This window comes from Platichthys flesus, chromosome 21, assembly GCF_949316205.1.
Source record: "Platichthys flesus chromosome 21, fPlaFle2.1, whole genome shotgun sequence".
Taxonomy (NCBI): Eukaryota; Metazoa; Chordata; class Actinopteri; order Pleuronectiformes; family Pleuronectidae; genus Platichthys; species Platichthys flesus.
This window is the reverse complement of record NC_084965.1, coordinates 12,796,981-12,812,061: the sequence shown is the minus strand read 5'-3', so window position 1 is coordinate 12,812,061 and position 15,081 is coordinate 12,796,981. Positions and strand designations below refer to the sequence as shown.

At 42.2% G+C, this 15,081-nt stretch overlaps 2 protein-coding genes across 5 annotated transcripts; both read right to left on the bottom strand.

The window, feature by feature from the left end:
- Positions 1-15: 15 nt before the first annotated feature.
- Positions 16-6,292, bottom strand: ppp1r42 (protein phosphatase 1, regulatory subunit 42). Of its 4 annotated transcripts, none has more exons than XM_062379602.1 (9): positions 6,148-6,288; positions 5,147-5,402; positions 4,900-5,066; positions 4,671-4,809; positions 3,758-3,874; positions 2,006-2,123; positions 1,724-1,858; positions 1,161-1,277; positions 16-211 (listed from the first exon to the last, which is right to left on the bottom strand). In XM_062379602.1, coding segments are annotated over exons 2-9 (927 nt in total). In that variant the 5' UTR covers positions 5,279-5,402; positions 6,148-6,288; the 3' UTR covers positions 16-209. The 4 variants fall into 4 exon arrangements, with proteins under 4 accessions (XP_062235586.1, XP_062235585.1, XP_062235584.1 ...); XM_062379601.1 differs by lacking the exon at positions 16-211 and adding an exon at positions 483-818 and having other exon boundaries at positions 6,148-6,286; XM_062379600.1 differs by lacking the exon at positions 16-211 and having other exon boundaries at positions 483-1,277; positions 5,147-5,378; positions 6,148-6,292.
- Positions 6,293-8,618: 2,326 nt separating this feature from the next.
- On the bottom strand, positions 8,619-12,957 carry cops5 (COP9 signalosome subunit 5). Its single transcript, XM_062379921.1, has 8 exons — positions 12,672-12,957; positions 12,220-12,454; positions 11,578-11,706; positions 11,110-11,175; positions 10,775-10,860; positions 10,480-10,591; positions 9,595-9,743; positions 8,619-8,890 (listed from the first exon to the last, which is right to left on the bottom strand). Exons 1-8 carry the CDS (start codon positions 12,806-12,808, stop codon positions 8,800-8,802), a joined length of 1,005 nt encoding a protein of 334 aa, XP_062235905.1. The 5' UTR covers positions 12,809-12,957; the 3' UTR covers positions 8,619-8,799.
- Positions 12,958-15,081: the final 2,124 nt, after the last annotated feature.

Genomic DNA, 15,081 nt, shown 5'->3' with positions numbered 1-15,081 from the left:
CAACATCTTTCTGGGGTTACACGCCCACGTGGCTCCTAAAAAAAATTCCTCCAAACATCTTGTAACAAGGATGACAACAGCTACATCCGTTTTGTTACACACTATAAGAGAGGGATGACTCATCGATCCCAGGTGATGAAAAGAGGCATGTGTTGTTGGCCTTGTAATGTCAGGGCAGAGCCATCATTCAGATTGTGCCACTCTAAGGCTCCTGGATCATTTGTACACACACACACACACACACACACACACACACACACACACACACACACACACACACACACACACACACACACACACACACACACACACACACACACACACACACACACACACACACACACACACACACACACACACAACATCGGAATAATTTGTAAAACCAACCAATGTCTTCAGGCCCCAAAAATTACGATTATAGATGAAAGAAAGTGAGCAGGAGAAATGCAGCGGGGTCAAAATTCTGAACATAAAGCAAACTATTCATTATTTTGTTGTTTAATCTTCTTAACGTATTCCAGCCTTAACAAGCTTCATTCATAACAACGCAGAGGTAAGACAAAGATCAAATCAAAACATTAGAACATGTGACAGTATTTCTTTGAAACCAGACAAGGCAGACGATATAATCCAAACGGTTCATGGAGCTCACACCGAGTGGAGGGCACTGACTATAAATAATAATATGATAAAGTGGTATAGCTCTGTTAGTTCTGGGCTGTGGGTGGACTGGTCATCGGACTGGTGGGTTTGTCCTCAGCACCTTTGCCACCTCGTAAAGCCCCCTCATAGGAATCTTCAATGTTGTCGTTAATGTCCTTAGAGTTCAGATAAAACCAAAAGGAAGCAGATTATGGTTCGACGATCATTGAAATCATCAGAATTTTGGCTTGGAATAGAGATCATTTGACCTTCACAATGACATTCCCATTACATAAAAAAAACAGCTGATCAAGAAAATGTTGAAATCGTGATATAACAGATACCATAAAAAACATTTAATTTTGGGGAGAAATAAGACGGATTAGAGTGTTTGGGGAGATCGTCATCCATCAGAATTTAGATCCTTTAGCATGTAAATTCTATAGAACAGCTGAATGTGTGTGTCTACAAAAGCAAATAGTTAAATGGAGTCAGTCTAGAAACAAGCGTGTACTCACAGCTGAGGTCTGTGTGAGCGAGGACAGTGGAGCTGAGAGACTGCTGTGGCTTCCACCTCTGCCTGTTATGGCTGCAGAGGTGACCGGGATGTGGACGCCGAGCCATATATAAGTCATCTGGAATACAAGCAAAGTCAGAAGAGAACACACACACACACACACACACACACACACACACACACACACACACACACACACACACACACACACACACACACACACACACACACACACACACACACACACACACACACACACACACACACACACACACACACACACACACACACACACACACTCAAATGTGTAAAGCTGACCCAGAATAATTAAGTAAAGAATAATGATTAAAACTGGAACAGATGATACGATAAAAGTCATTCAAATCAAGGGAACATATTTTTAGGGATTTTTAAAAAATATAAAAATTATATTTTTCAAGAACGCAGCCCAGTATCCAAACTATCACTTAAGCTGTAAACCTTTATAATCAACGTGCATATTAAATCAGAAACGTGGATTGAAAGTGGGACAATAAAAGAAAGGTTCAGGATTGAGTGACTAACTTATAAAGTGATCAGGGCTTGACGGTCCAGGCAGCATGAGAGGGTTGGTTTTTTTCTTCTTGGCCTCTTTGGATGTTTTCCAGTTAATGAGGAACTGTCTGGTGAACTCATTAATTTCCCTTCCGTCAAGAACCCCTGCACAAATATATGAGGAATTCAAAAAAAGAAAAAAAATATTTTGAATTATAAAAGTGAACAGTTTTCCTATAAATGTTAGTATTAAATGAAAACAAATAATTATCCTTCAAATAACATTGCGCAAGAAAATTTGTAATTCACTACCGAGTCTTTCGCATGTGGTGATTAGACGATCTCTGTACTTTGTTTTTTTACTCGCAGGATTTCCTCTCAGATCCATTTGAAGCAGCTGAGGCCAGAAGCCAAACACGTCCTCTAACTCCTGAAAATGCAGAAAAAGACTCTTTTACTAAATGTGTTGTGTTTTCAAATGGCATTACCACACTCAATGACTAATAGAAAACTTTCTCTGAAACACATTTTTCTGATATGATAACTAATCAGAGGCAAACATCAGCAAACTTTTAAAGACCCGGGTGTAAGAGAATGCTAATGTGAAGTACAAGGGCCAGGGGAAAGTGCATAAACAACACATCAGTCTATTTTAATAAACAGTGTCGCCGGTGTCATGTAACTACAAGTTTTCTCCTGGGGCGGTGTGAGGCTGGCTCCTCCAGCGAGTTGCCTGCAGTTGTATGTTTATCTAAAGGCACATTAATCCAAGCCTGGAAATATGAATACTCTCTGGACACGCTCTGATTGTTCATTGCCTTCCTGTCTTGGCCAAAGCGCTTCCACTTTTCCAGCTCGCGCTGCAATCAGTTCAGAGGGGACCCCTGAGCACCGCGCGCTCCCAGGCTTTGATAAATGATCGTGTCAGGGCTGTCACTCAGAAGGCCCTCACCGAAGAGCAGCCCAGCCCCAAATTGCCCCCCACGCGGGGGTGTGGAGAGCAGCAAAGGGGTGGATACTCGCTGAGCTTGGCCAGCTCTCTCGCCTGGACTAATGATGGGCCAGTTATGAACCTGTATTTGACCAGGGCTTCGATTCCCCCGTCCTCTCTGCCCTGCGCACAGCTAACGGCCTCTGAAGATGCTCCCCATTTGTCACCCGGGCTGACTGCCTGTCATAATCTATTTTAAAAATCCATAACGTTTCCTCTGGACTCTGACCAAAAGCGCAGAAGAAGGGACTGATCCTTTGGAGTGCTGTCTCTGCAGAATCAATATTGGCAGATGGGTTGAATAAATTAGAGGAGTTATCTGCTCAAAATGGCACGTGTACAACAATTACCTGCGTCAACTTCTCGAGAGCAAATCATTTGTTCTGAGAAAGTAGCCGAAGCAAAGTAGTCAATAACAAAATGCTCTCAATGTGTCATCCGGGTGTGAAACACTAACACAAAAGAGAAGAGGAATCATTCCCTTTTTATGAAGCCATCCACCGTTTCAGTTAGTAAATCAATTCAAACAGAAAAATCAAGCGGGTCCTTTTTTCAAAGAAGTGACCGGGCATAAATCATATCTCTGCATCAGATGAATCTCCCTTAAAGTTAAGTAGCGGTGGTTGAGGGTGGTTTATCAAACAGGGGATTCTAAAGGCAGAGAGGAAAAATCTGCCTCCCAAGGAAAAGGAGAAACTTGTACTTGTTTAAAGCTGTCAGCGAGAAAAGTCTCCGGGGGAAAGGCTGGTTGATTTGTTGAATAATTCGGACCCTGTGTAAGTCATGCAGACGACTGGGAACCCGTGGCAGGATTTGCAGGATTTGGTTCTTTAGAACCCTGCTCTCCATCTCATTTCACACATCACTGCAGAAAGCTACGGAACAATATTCATGATGACCCGATCGACTAATCGTGGTATGTTGACTTAAATATGGCATGTCATGCTGTGATGTGGAACTATTTACTTTGACTGCAGCGCACAGCACACAGCCAGTGTCTACCTCTGTCACACTGGAGAAGAAACCCTGAAGTGCAGCTTGTTTCAGACACTTAAAGAAGAAGCTATATTTACCTCCAGGTTGTGTAATTCATTGTCAGCAGCAGAAAAACTCTGGATTCCCCTCAGCACTGCCAGGTCCCTGATATCATCTATGTTGTTGTTACTGATATTCAGGACACAAAGAGATTCCTGTGCAAATGAAACAGATTTCATTTTACAGTCAATAAAATTAAAGAATATCACAAATAAGCAAAACAAGAAAACACAAGTAAAAACAGTAAAACAGTAAAAACACAACTTCCCATAAAAAGGAGAAAATCCACAGACACACACACACTCAAAGAAAAACTATTCTGTGTGTCCAAAATAAATCCAAACCTTTGGTACAGTTTATATCTTTTTATTTGTTTTTGATCCATTTGGATTAAGCATCAGCCTCTGCCCTCTTCATGAGCCTGAACTACTAGGACCACGTCCAAATCCTACTCCTAGACAGTGCCGCTGCTAAATATTCATCTTGGTTTGAAGTTCTCTAACGGCACATTTATAAAAAGCTGCAACTCTTCAAATTTGCACAGCAATTTCTTTTAATTATCCAAACAAACAAGAAGCTGAGACTTTTGGTGTGTTTATCCACGGCCTGGCCAGTAAACGCAGTAAACAGACCTAACTGATTTGTCAGACCCGAGAGAGCAACAGAGGTCCCTTTGACATCATCAAACCCCTGCACCATATTCTGCTTCTACAGGGATCACTCGTCTCGAAGAAATCTGAAATCTTTTACACTGGATGGGATCACGTAACGGGTTGATACGCCACACACATTGTGATTTAAAGAGTTAAAACAAGCCTTTTTCTCTGACCTGTTCATGACTTAAAATACCTATAATTTCAAAGGAAGACAACTCAAATAGTTTAGGGAGTGTGTATGAGCCTTATTTTCTCAAACTAAACTTGCACTGAACGGTGTGAAAAGAGGTCATACAGCGAGTGAGAGGAGAGTCCTGGGGTCAAAGAGCAGCTTCTCCCCTGGTGCCAGCTTCTGATTCTCCAGATGAAGCTCCTTGAGCTCCCGGAGCTGCTCGAGGCCCTCCACCACCGCGATCCGGTTTCCACCCAGATACCTGCAGAGGCGGAAAAACCACACACATACGTTTCCACGGACCTCGAGCTCGACGAACGGGACAACAATGAGTTCAACTTTTTCAACTCACAGTTTGGAGAGCATCTGCAGATTGGCGAGATTGTCTATACGAGCGATGTTGTTGTTCTGCATGTACAGATGGGTGAGGTTGGAGGCAAAGCCGAGGTTGCGGATGTTTGTGATCTGATTGTCGTACAGGTACAGAACAGTGAGGTTCCGGCACATGGAGACATCTCCCTGGAAATCAAATGAATAAATGAGGCACAGAAGAGCAAGAAGAAGCAAAGAATGGATGACGTTCCATAACAGACACTTACGATGTCTTCGATGTTCTTGCTGGAGAAGTGAAGGTGCGTGAGTGTCTTGAGGTAGTCGGGGAAGGAGAGGCCCCTTTTCTTCTTGAAGTGTTTTCTGGATTTGGCGATCAGATCTATGTCCAGCTGCACCATGGTGGCTGCTCACAGACACAGCTTCAGAGAGGATCCTTTTCAGCTTCAGCCGAGCGTTCAGCCCGCAGCACCGACTACAGCTGTCTGTCCATCTGTCCGTCTGGGAGACGAAAACACGTGTGAGCTGTAAAAGACAGAATCAGGCAAACCGAGGTTTCCTCTGTTTATCTACGGTGGGCAACTTGCTTCAGCCATCGGGATCATAAAATGACAAAATGTCAAACACTAGACTCCAAACGGCCTGAGACCGAACTGTCGATTCACAGTCGGGGATAACTGATGGAAAAACATTATTGTGCTCCAGCAAACTGGCTAAGAGGCCAAACGTGGAGTGACCACTCAATCCTTGTTGCAATTAGAGGGTTCAATTCCCCGAGCTTCTTCTGTACCCACGGGGCTCATATATTAGCTTGACCTGACACTGAGATATGAAATGTTGAACTTTGAACTTTACTCAGAGGCATTATTTTACCTCACCTCTCTTTTGCTGGTTGTGGGGGGGGGGGGGGGGGGGGGGGACTGCAGGTCTGTACCACTCTGGATCTCTGGATCTCGAGCCACGGGGCAGAAGTTCTAGGAGACGCGAGGCCCTGATCGATCAGAGCTGAAGTATGGACAGACGCTAATGACGTGAGCTTACAAACCTCGGAGGAGCTTCTCTCGCTCGGGAGCAGCAGTTTGTCACTGTCAAACACAGTGCGCCACACTCAAAGGTGTCCGGGTGCAGTTCGTGAGGAACATAGATTAAAAACCGTGTGAATAACCACAACATGTCGGCGATACCATCCACGTTTAGTTACAGAAGCCCCCAAAAATCGAATTTCCCCTTTGTACGTTGAGCGTGTCATATATAAGTGAAACCCGCCTACCTCTCTGCTCGGTGAAGAGTTTCAGAATACGGGCAGGTTAGAACATTTCTACGAAGTTTTACAGCAACGAGGCGACGTCGCTTTGTTTGAGACGAGAAGCGCAGTTGCCGTGGAAACGACGGAAGCAGCGCGGCTGTCACCGCTGATCGGTCAGCACGCGCGGTAGATCCTAGAGGGCACTTCCGGTGTCAACAGAATCTGCCACTGATATGTAAAGGACCTTTGTTGCCCCATTGGTTTAAATGCAGCTCACTTTGTTGGAGAACTCAGTACTCATCTTGTTACTTGTTATCTTTAACAAATATTATTTCTATAATCAACTAATTATTGGACAAGTGCAATATTTAGTAAATTCAATTATGTTGGTTGAATTGGAAATTGATTTAAATGCTGCAAATACATTGACAACTGCAAAAGACTGGATAGACAAATATGATCCTGCTCCGTTATTCTACTAACTACAACATAGTAATGCTTTCTTTTCAAGTATTTCATAGTTTAGAAATTCAACAATAGTTGCAAACTATTTAGGGCCCGAGCACTGACAGGCACTGACAGACAGTGAGGCCCTTTTGAAATTGTAAGGATTATTATTAGAATTTTTTAAAGCAAATGAATTGGCTTTTTTTAGGGCATTAACATGCTCAAATTCTTACCAAAATTAGAAAGTGGTGAAAATGTACGTATTCTGGAGGAATTTTCATGATCAGAGGAGTCAAAGCCTGAAAAGTGCTATGTGTCAATATCAGAATCAGAAGGTATTTATATTATATTATATATATTTCCTCATTTCAATGTCCTTAACTGTAAAACTTTCTGCTGTTCATGTTTACAAACTTACAACTTTTTGCAGCTACAGTGGCACAAGCTTCTCTGTGCCTATGTGTCAAAGTGTAAGTGCACAGCGTGATGTGTCGGGACCACAGCACTCTTCTCCCACTGACCCCTGCATTGTTGATCTATATCACACCATGACCTGGGTTTCCTGTGAGCGACTTTACGCCACTTATGCAGGACCACATGTCTGAGAGGGGGTGTAGCACGTCTCTGAGCCGGCCTCCACCACCTCACACACCACACTGTGCTCGTAGGGTTCACTCTGCTGAGAGCCAAAACCAAACAGAGCATCTGAATACTCCAGCTATTAATCATGAGCTTTATCAACCTGTTGCTCTCATACCAGTGTCATTTACCATCATATATTTTAGTTGGAACAGCAAAGTTGAAGGCATTCCACTGCAATATGTGAAAGCACTTTTATAGTAATGGGGAACATACTTTGTGTTAAATATTAAAAGAATAAAGTAAGAGAAATGGATTTTTGGCGGCAAACAATTTGACTTGATTAGAATTTACATACATTTACCTATTCCACTTCAAGTCATGCATACAAATGTCCATCTGGGGATAATCAAAAATATTTACATCAACTAGTTCAATGTGTTTCACTGGTTCTTAAATCACCATGGAAGAAAGAACATTGGAGGCAACTATTTTAAGTGCATACTCGGAATACTTTCTCAGCTCTGTGACAGTCATCCATGTAAAACATTTAAATACCTGGCAAAAACATGAGCTCTTCAGGAGAACATGTGTTCCATTGAACCTATAGAGTAATTTCAAAAAACCCAAATTACATTAAAATATAGCCCTATAAATGTCATATTCCTAAACCACTGCACTGAGCACCCTGAATTTAAAGACACACCTTTATAATACTTAAGGAAAATCATTAAAAGAAGTGGTGCCAAAGCTCATGCATGTGAGAAAAAACAGACGCCCACCCGGCCCCCGCTGGGATTCTCTGCTTTGCGATACATGACATAAAAAATATACATATAGCCATTACAATACCATGAAAAAGACATGACACAAACCCAGGCCAGAGCAGCTGTCTGTGAAAAAAACAGGCCAACTTGGTGAGTGTCTGCTTCGATGGAGAGCAGACACGTTGGGTGAATGGACTCCAGTGTGTGCGGCTTCTGTTTCTGCACTGCATCACTGCCACACCACAACTTGACGAGCCGGCCACTCCGCTGGACTGTGTACCACCGAGAGCCAAACCGTGCTGGGAGTGACTCCGCAGAGACGTCCCACACACGGCAGCCGATTCCTTTTGAGCCTATGCAGAGACTTGAATTTGTTGTTCCATTATGTAACGCCGTGACTGACTGCGCTTGAAAGGCTGACTGGTCCTCGGTCGGGCTGCGCGTGTCTAATTTCTGGGGCTGTAGCTGAGCACAGGCCCGATGTGTAAGAGGATTTGTAACAACAGCCAGAGCGTGACAGCAAACAATAACGCAGTGCACCTCAAGAATCTGTATTATATTTATATTGAAGATTGAATACATGAAGACGAATATCCAGTGAATTTGATAAATTACCCAGGTACAATATCCGCTTATGCTGCACAACACTGACCAGAAACAATTTAAATTTGTATCTAAAAGTATGAAAATACACACATTAAGTACTGGCATTTTGTAGATATCTTTTTTTATTTTTTGGAGCAGGAGTCCCTGCTGTATTCCTTAGCTACCTAAAACACAAAAAACTTGAAAAAAAAAAAAAGAATCACCATAAACCAGAAAGTGCTGGACATGCACAAGAAAACATTTCCAGGTGAAATCCAAATCAGCTCATAGTCCAGGTTTAATTGGCAGATGTGTTGATTTGATTGAAGAGTTTGTCCTTGATGACCTGAGACATCAGGCCGTGAATCGCCTCGATGGTCGTCTTGCAGCTGAGACAGAACACGGTGGAAAATGGAGATCAGTAATTACCACCAGCAAAACAGACACAGTGTCCGGATATGTAACATTCACCCTGGTACCAGTAGACCTTCAACAATAATACATGGTAAAGTTATATCTATTGTGTCTTCCTGTGAATCTGATATTACTAAGAATAGTGTTTATTAATCTCAAATATATTTAATTATATTGCACGAAAAAGACAAAATCAATGGAAAAGTATTAATGCTGCACAGTTCATTTAGTTTAAAATCCTAGTATTGCAATTCAGAAGATTTAAAAACCAGACAGACCACTCAGATTTAGTCTCGAGTTGAACTAATAATCAATTAGTCATTTTGTATTAAAAGAGAAATATTGATTGATTGAGAAAATAATCTGATTATTCTGTAATAGAAATAATCCGTAACGGTCCAAATCTCTAACAAAATTTAACTTCAAATAAAAAAATAATTTAATTGAAATTATTTATTAAATGTAAGATAAAAAATACATATTAATTATAAACACAATAATATATTATCCTTTAATTGAGTTTAACGCTGTTAATCACACTGTAAAACATTTATATAAGTAACACCATCCACAACTTTCTTTTTAGGTTCTAAAATATAGAGCAGGCAATGTGATAGCAGCCACAGTCAGCGCTGATCTTTTACTGCCCAAAAGTGTTAAATAAAGAAAAAACATTTACCTGTCTCGTGTTGCTTTGGCTAGTTTGTCCTCAGACTTCCTGTCATGTGTGTCCAACCCGAGCATGAAGCTGCCTCTGCCCAGCTGGGCCTCTGACTGCTCCAGCTTCTCCGACAGGTCAAACACTTGGCCTGTGGTGTAGTCCGAATTCTGACCATCCAACATACACACACAAAAACAAACAAACACATTGAAGCCGATTCAAGCACAATTCAACAGATTTTGCACAAAGAATGAGATTGTTTTGCAGGATAACAGCAAATCTGTGTAACAAGCCGCAGGAGCCGCCTGTGCTCCGTGGTGAATGAAAAGAAGTCTGAGAGGAGTTTGCTTAAGGTGAGGCCATGTTTTTAGTGGAAAAGGTAATTAAAACACAATGACACAGGGGTCCCTGACGAGGGTGACAGTGTAGCAACTGACAAAGCCCGTCACCCGTGGAGCAGCTCGTTCTTGACATCTAGTCAATTCATCTTCATCCAGAATGCCAAAGAGCGAACTGTTTGGATAAGCCCGCTGCCTATTTAGACTGTTTAGTGAAGCTCGGGACAGAGTGACTGCGACCACAATGGGAATTCACATGAGGGCTTTTCAATCTTTACAACGGACTCCTGGGTGAAAGCAGATGATCCATGATGAATCACAACAGCGTCTGTATCATTAGCGCCAGGTCCAACTTTTAATACTTATAACCCCTTATTCGAAAGTTTCAAATTAAGCTTATTACTAACATCAATAAACAGAGGCGCTTTGCTAATAGGCAGCAATAAATCACAGCATCACAAGCTGATGACTGCATGTCTCAATGAGTTATAGTGTAATATTTAACCATAAATCAAAATGTCAAATAATTAGCGAACATTTTGGATTTTCGAAGTTGCCTTCTTACCGTGAGGAGACTTGAGGAACTTAAGGTATTGACCCAGTATTTATTCCAAAGGAGTTCCAGGAGCTTTCTATCGAGGGAGGACTTAAAGTAAGTCACCTCCAAGGCATAATACCTGAGAGAGATGAATCAAACAAAAACATCAGCTATGTACAGCATAGTAACACAATCACACAATAAAGAACAAAGTACATTACAGTACTGTAATTAAGGTGAAAATTATGTACACAATGTGGGTCTTATGTTAGTATTAAATATGGCGAGAACAATTTAATAGACTGTATATTTTTACACTCACTGTTTGCAGTGAACACCAAAGTCTTCGATCTTGTTGAGAGGTATTGTCTGATATTCTGAGGGTCCTTCATCAGGAGGTTTGTAACCCTGAAAATCCAAAGAGGAAATACTGAGAACATGCAACAGAAGAAAAACATGTTCTCCAATGTATATTTGTATGTAATAATAGACAAATAATTAAGAGGTGATTGTCCTAAACGGAATCAAATGAGAAATAAAAGGTTATAGAACTGAAGTACAAGACTTAAACTAAAATTGTAAACTACAAATATGAACAGAAAATGGGTCTAAGAATCATTAATATGCTTTTTTTTATTACTTTGAAACTTGCTTTACCTTTGGGTAGGTTCTGAAGGCGCCAAGGTTGACTTTCCCTGCAGATATAGTCCGAGTGGGGTCGATCTGTAGGAAGCAAGATACAGTAGAACAGGAAAACAAAGTCAGGGGTCACACAAACCTCTGGGGATTACTCAGATCTGGCCACCGGGAGCCTTTTGCTGTTGCTGTCAGTGTGCTGAAAATATGCACTTAATCACACGATGCCCGTGGCATTTAGGCACTTCTGAACCGAATGAAGTATAAATAATATATTTGTTTGCTATAGCAAAATATTAATCTCTACAACATGGAAACCTACAACTCATGCATTAAAAATGTCACCCCCTTCTCAGTTACACCCACAGCAACGTGGATTCTCATATTAAGCAGGAAAAGAGCTCACTTTCCGAAACTGCTTTTTAATGAGGTGCGATTAGAAATCACTGTTTGACTTGAAATAACAATGGTTCCTGTTTTCTGTCTTACCACAACAGCCACAAATGGCTCCTGAAACTGCTGGTTGAGCATCTGAGTGCTGACGTCTATGCCCGACAGCCAGCATCCATAGCCGGGATGACTGTGGTACCAGCCAATGGCGTTCTCCAGACGGCCCACCTGAGGGAGAAGAGACAAAACGCAGGTTGTTATCCAGGATATGAAGCCTTTACCATTTGAAAACACAACAGGTCTGAAAATATTGATTCATTATAATTGTTGTGTTTTCTAACAGAAGAAGCATGTCTAGAGGAGCAATGCCTGAGTATTTAACATAAACAACAATTTGAGCTTGGACTTTAAAAGAAATGAAAACAGTATGGAACAATACTGATGACACAGAGATGCAGGATATGAATAACCATTTTCTGTCACCGAATGTGAATAATACTATAATGTAGAATTTATGTAGTAACTGCCTTCCTAGAGTAAATATGGATATAACATCTATGGGCAGTGATGATATATCTGATACTAAATTGTATATAAGATCATATTGGCCTGTAAATAAATAAAGTTAATAACATATACATGTAGTGATGAACTATAAAGCATCACGTTATAACTAAACAATGAAGGGTTTGATTCTTAATGTCTCCACAATGAATAAAGTCAGATGTGTGGGTGTCGGACCTGTTTGGCATTTTCAATGTACGCTGCCATGTACTCGTAGGCTGCAGCCTGCGCGTTGACCCGGGTCTCTGTGCCCTCCACCGGCAGAGCAAAGCTGTCCATGATCATCATGGTCTCGCCGTCGACCTTCCCCAGCATGAGGCCCATCACCTCCAGGTTTCCTCCGGACCGGGCGTGCATCACCATCTTCAGCAGGGCCAGAGCTGAGATCTTACAGTACTTGAAGTAGTGGTGACTGTGGGGCAAAGAAACGTCACCTGATTAACACCAGCTACATGACGTGTGGTATTCAAGGAATAAGATACGGTGTTGTGAATGGCCACCACGCAGTTAGCTAACAACAAACTGCTAACTCATGACCAAACTGTATGGAACTACAGTGAACCGTTTAAGTACCAGACATTTACCTGATAACAAAACCAGTCACCACATCACTACCGGTGTGTACTTACTCCTTCGTCCACGGCTTCGCAGCGAGGATTTCCTGTTGTTGCTTTTTGTCGTATTTGTAGATTTCATCGATGCTCTGCACCTCCTGCATGCTGTTCGACATCTCCCATGTTTTCTGCGCGGTGCTGGTGCCCGCCATGACGCACTGTAACGAACACAAACACGGACTCGAGCTCAGAGAAGCGGAGGACTCGGTTGTTGTTGTTGTTTTTCCTAAACGTTTGTTAACGGAGCAGAGGCGAGAACGTCCATTCAGTCAGGCAGCCATGACAGTGAGTGATACCAACACAACGACTCGCAGTAACACGGGGACGCTCGTGCTAATGTCCACTCTATATAACATTAATGTGTTTGGATAGTGACACAGCGTAATTGACGTTATAACTAAACCGCGTGCGTCATAATCTCACACAGCACTCTAGCTATTTATATAGTTTTTACCAGATTTAAAGTAGAAGCACCCCTCCCACCGAGAAAAGTGGTAAAGTCCAAGAGAGGACAGCAAACTGACAGTTAATGGCGCACTGACATCTAGCGGCGCTTTGTGGAACCACACGTGTTCTTGTGAGAAAACTGCACAGTCTCAGGTTAGAAATACAGAAACTCTTTCTTTTTTTTACTCTATAGCTCCCAACGCTGAACTTGTAAAGAAGCCTGATGTTATACGAGTCGCGTGGCTCCTTAAAGAAAGGGCCAGTGCCATTAAGTGTGTGTGTGTGTGTGTGTGTGTGTGTGTGTGTGTGTGTGTGTGTGTGTGTGTGTGTGTGTGTGTGTGTGCAGGGGCGACTCCTGGTACAGGAGACATAGGCGGCTCCCTGAAGTTCAAGTATGTGTCCCTTCTCTATTTCCAAAAACACTTTTAGTATTTTAACACAAAACACTGGCATGCAAATGAATTACATTTCGTATCAGCCAGTCCATGCCCAACATACTATATTGCCATCTTTCTGCAGCACGAACCTGAGAAACGAGAATACACAACACATCAGTATCATTACTTAGGTTTCCATGGCTGTGACCAAACAGCTGCACTCCAGCTGTTGTCCTGAATGAGCTTTGCTAACGAAAGAATACTGCATAGTCACATGCAGTATGCCTTGAGAGCACAGCATCATGGTTTAAATGTTACTACCAACACAACTCCTTCGGTACTCTGTGTGCAACAAGCATACTGTGTCAGGGTGAACATTTTAATTAATTACACTGCATACAGTACAAGCGACACAAAAGTTTTGTACTAACGGGAGAAAACTTCCTTCAAAGTCGTACACAACACAATATGGATGATGGGTACACCGTTGTAGCGATGTTGGTTACTTGTGTATTCAAAACACATGCGCTGTTAAAAGACCTACCTCGTGCATAACTAACCATCAGGTAGATAAACTACAGGTCTTTTAGAAGAATTTAGATAAACCATAAAATTAGAAGAAGAGAATTTCCATCTCAAACAGAGAAACTGTCTCTGTTTACACCTTAATCCTAATATAGCTTAAAAACCAATAACAAAGAATTATATCATTTAAACATGTATCAGTAGACATTCAATATCTGAAATAGTTTTTAATAAAACATGCACTTGTCAAAGTGTAGGTGTGCAATGACTTGAAAAACAGCTTCGGATTCCTATCACCTGTCTGTGCACATGTACTAACTTTCTGGAGGCCAAGAATGAATTACGAAATGTGAGAATGGATTTAAAAAAAAAACAACTGAACGGGATGCATGACAGTTTGCGTTTGTATGTTGGCGGGGGGGGGGGGGGGCAATTTGAAATCTCGCTTCGGGAGCCAACATTGCCAGGACCGGCCCAGTGTGTGTGTGTGTGTGTGTGTGTGTAAGAGAGTGAGTGGTGAAGCGAGAGAGAGGTAGAGCAAAGGAAGTAAAAGAAGAAGTGAATAGAATAGAGAATATATGTACAGTGTGTGTCGGGAAAATGAATACAGCAGCTTCTTCCTGGCCAGGTGAGGTGTCCTCCATCATTGTTCACCTGCTGACGAGGTGAAGGCTGTCAAACCCGGAGCCAGAGCCGGCTTCAGCCCGGGAGGGAAACCAGGCTCCTCACCTGCACCTCTCCGTGCTAACCGAGCAGGAAAGGTTAACACGGAGGGTTTCCACGCATCGACAAAACTGCAGCTAATCGTCAACAAGGAAGGTAAATTCTTCTAATGGCGACGACGAACGAATCGCGGCACCAGATTGTTTACTTCGTTTGTTCACGTCACATCTCGGGGGGAGAAACACACGCCAAGAAGCGTCACTAAATGAGTCTGCGGTGCTGTGTGGATGTAAACAGATGTAAGGTAAAAGTGTCCTCGGGTAAATGTTCTATGTTTTAGCTCGGTTATAGGAAGCTTGTCCCAGGAGGAGCGTTTGTGTCCTGGTTGCCCCTAGCAACGGAATGATGCTCTC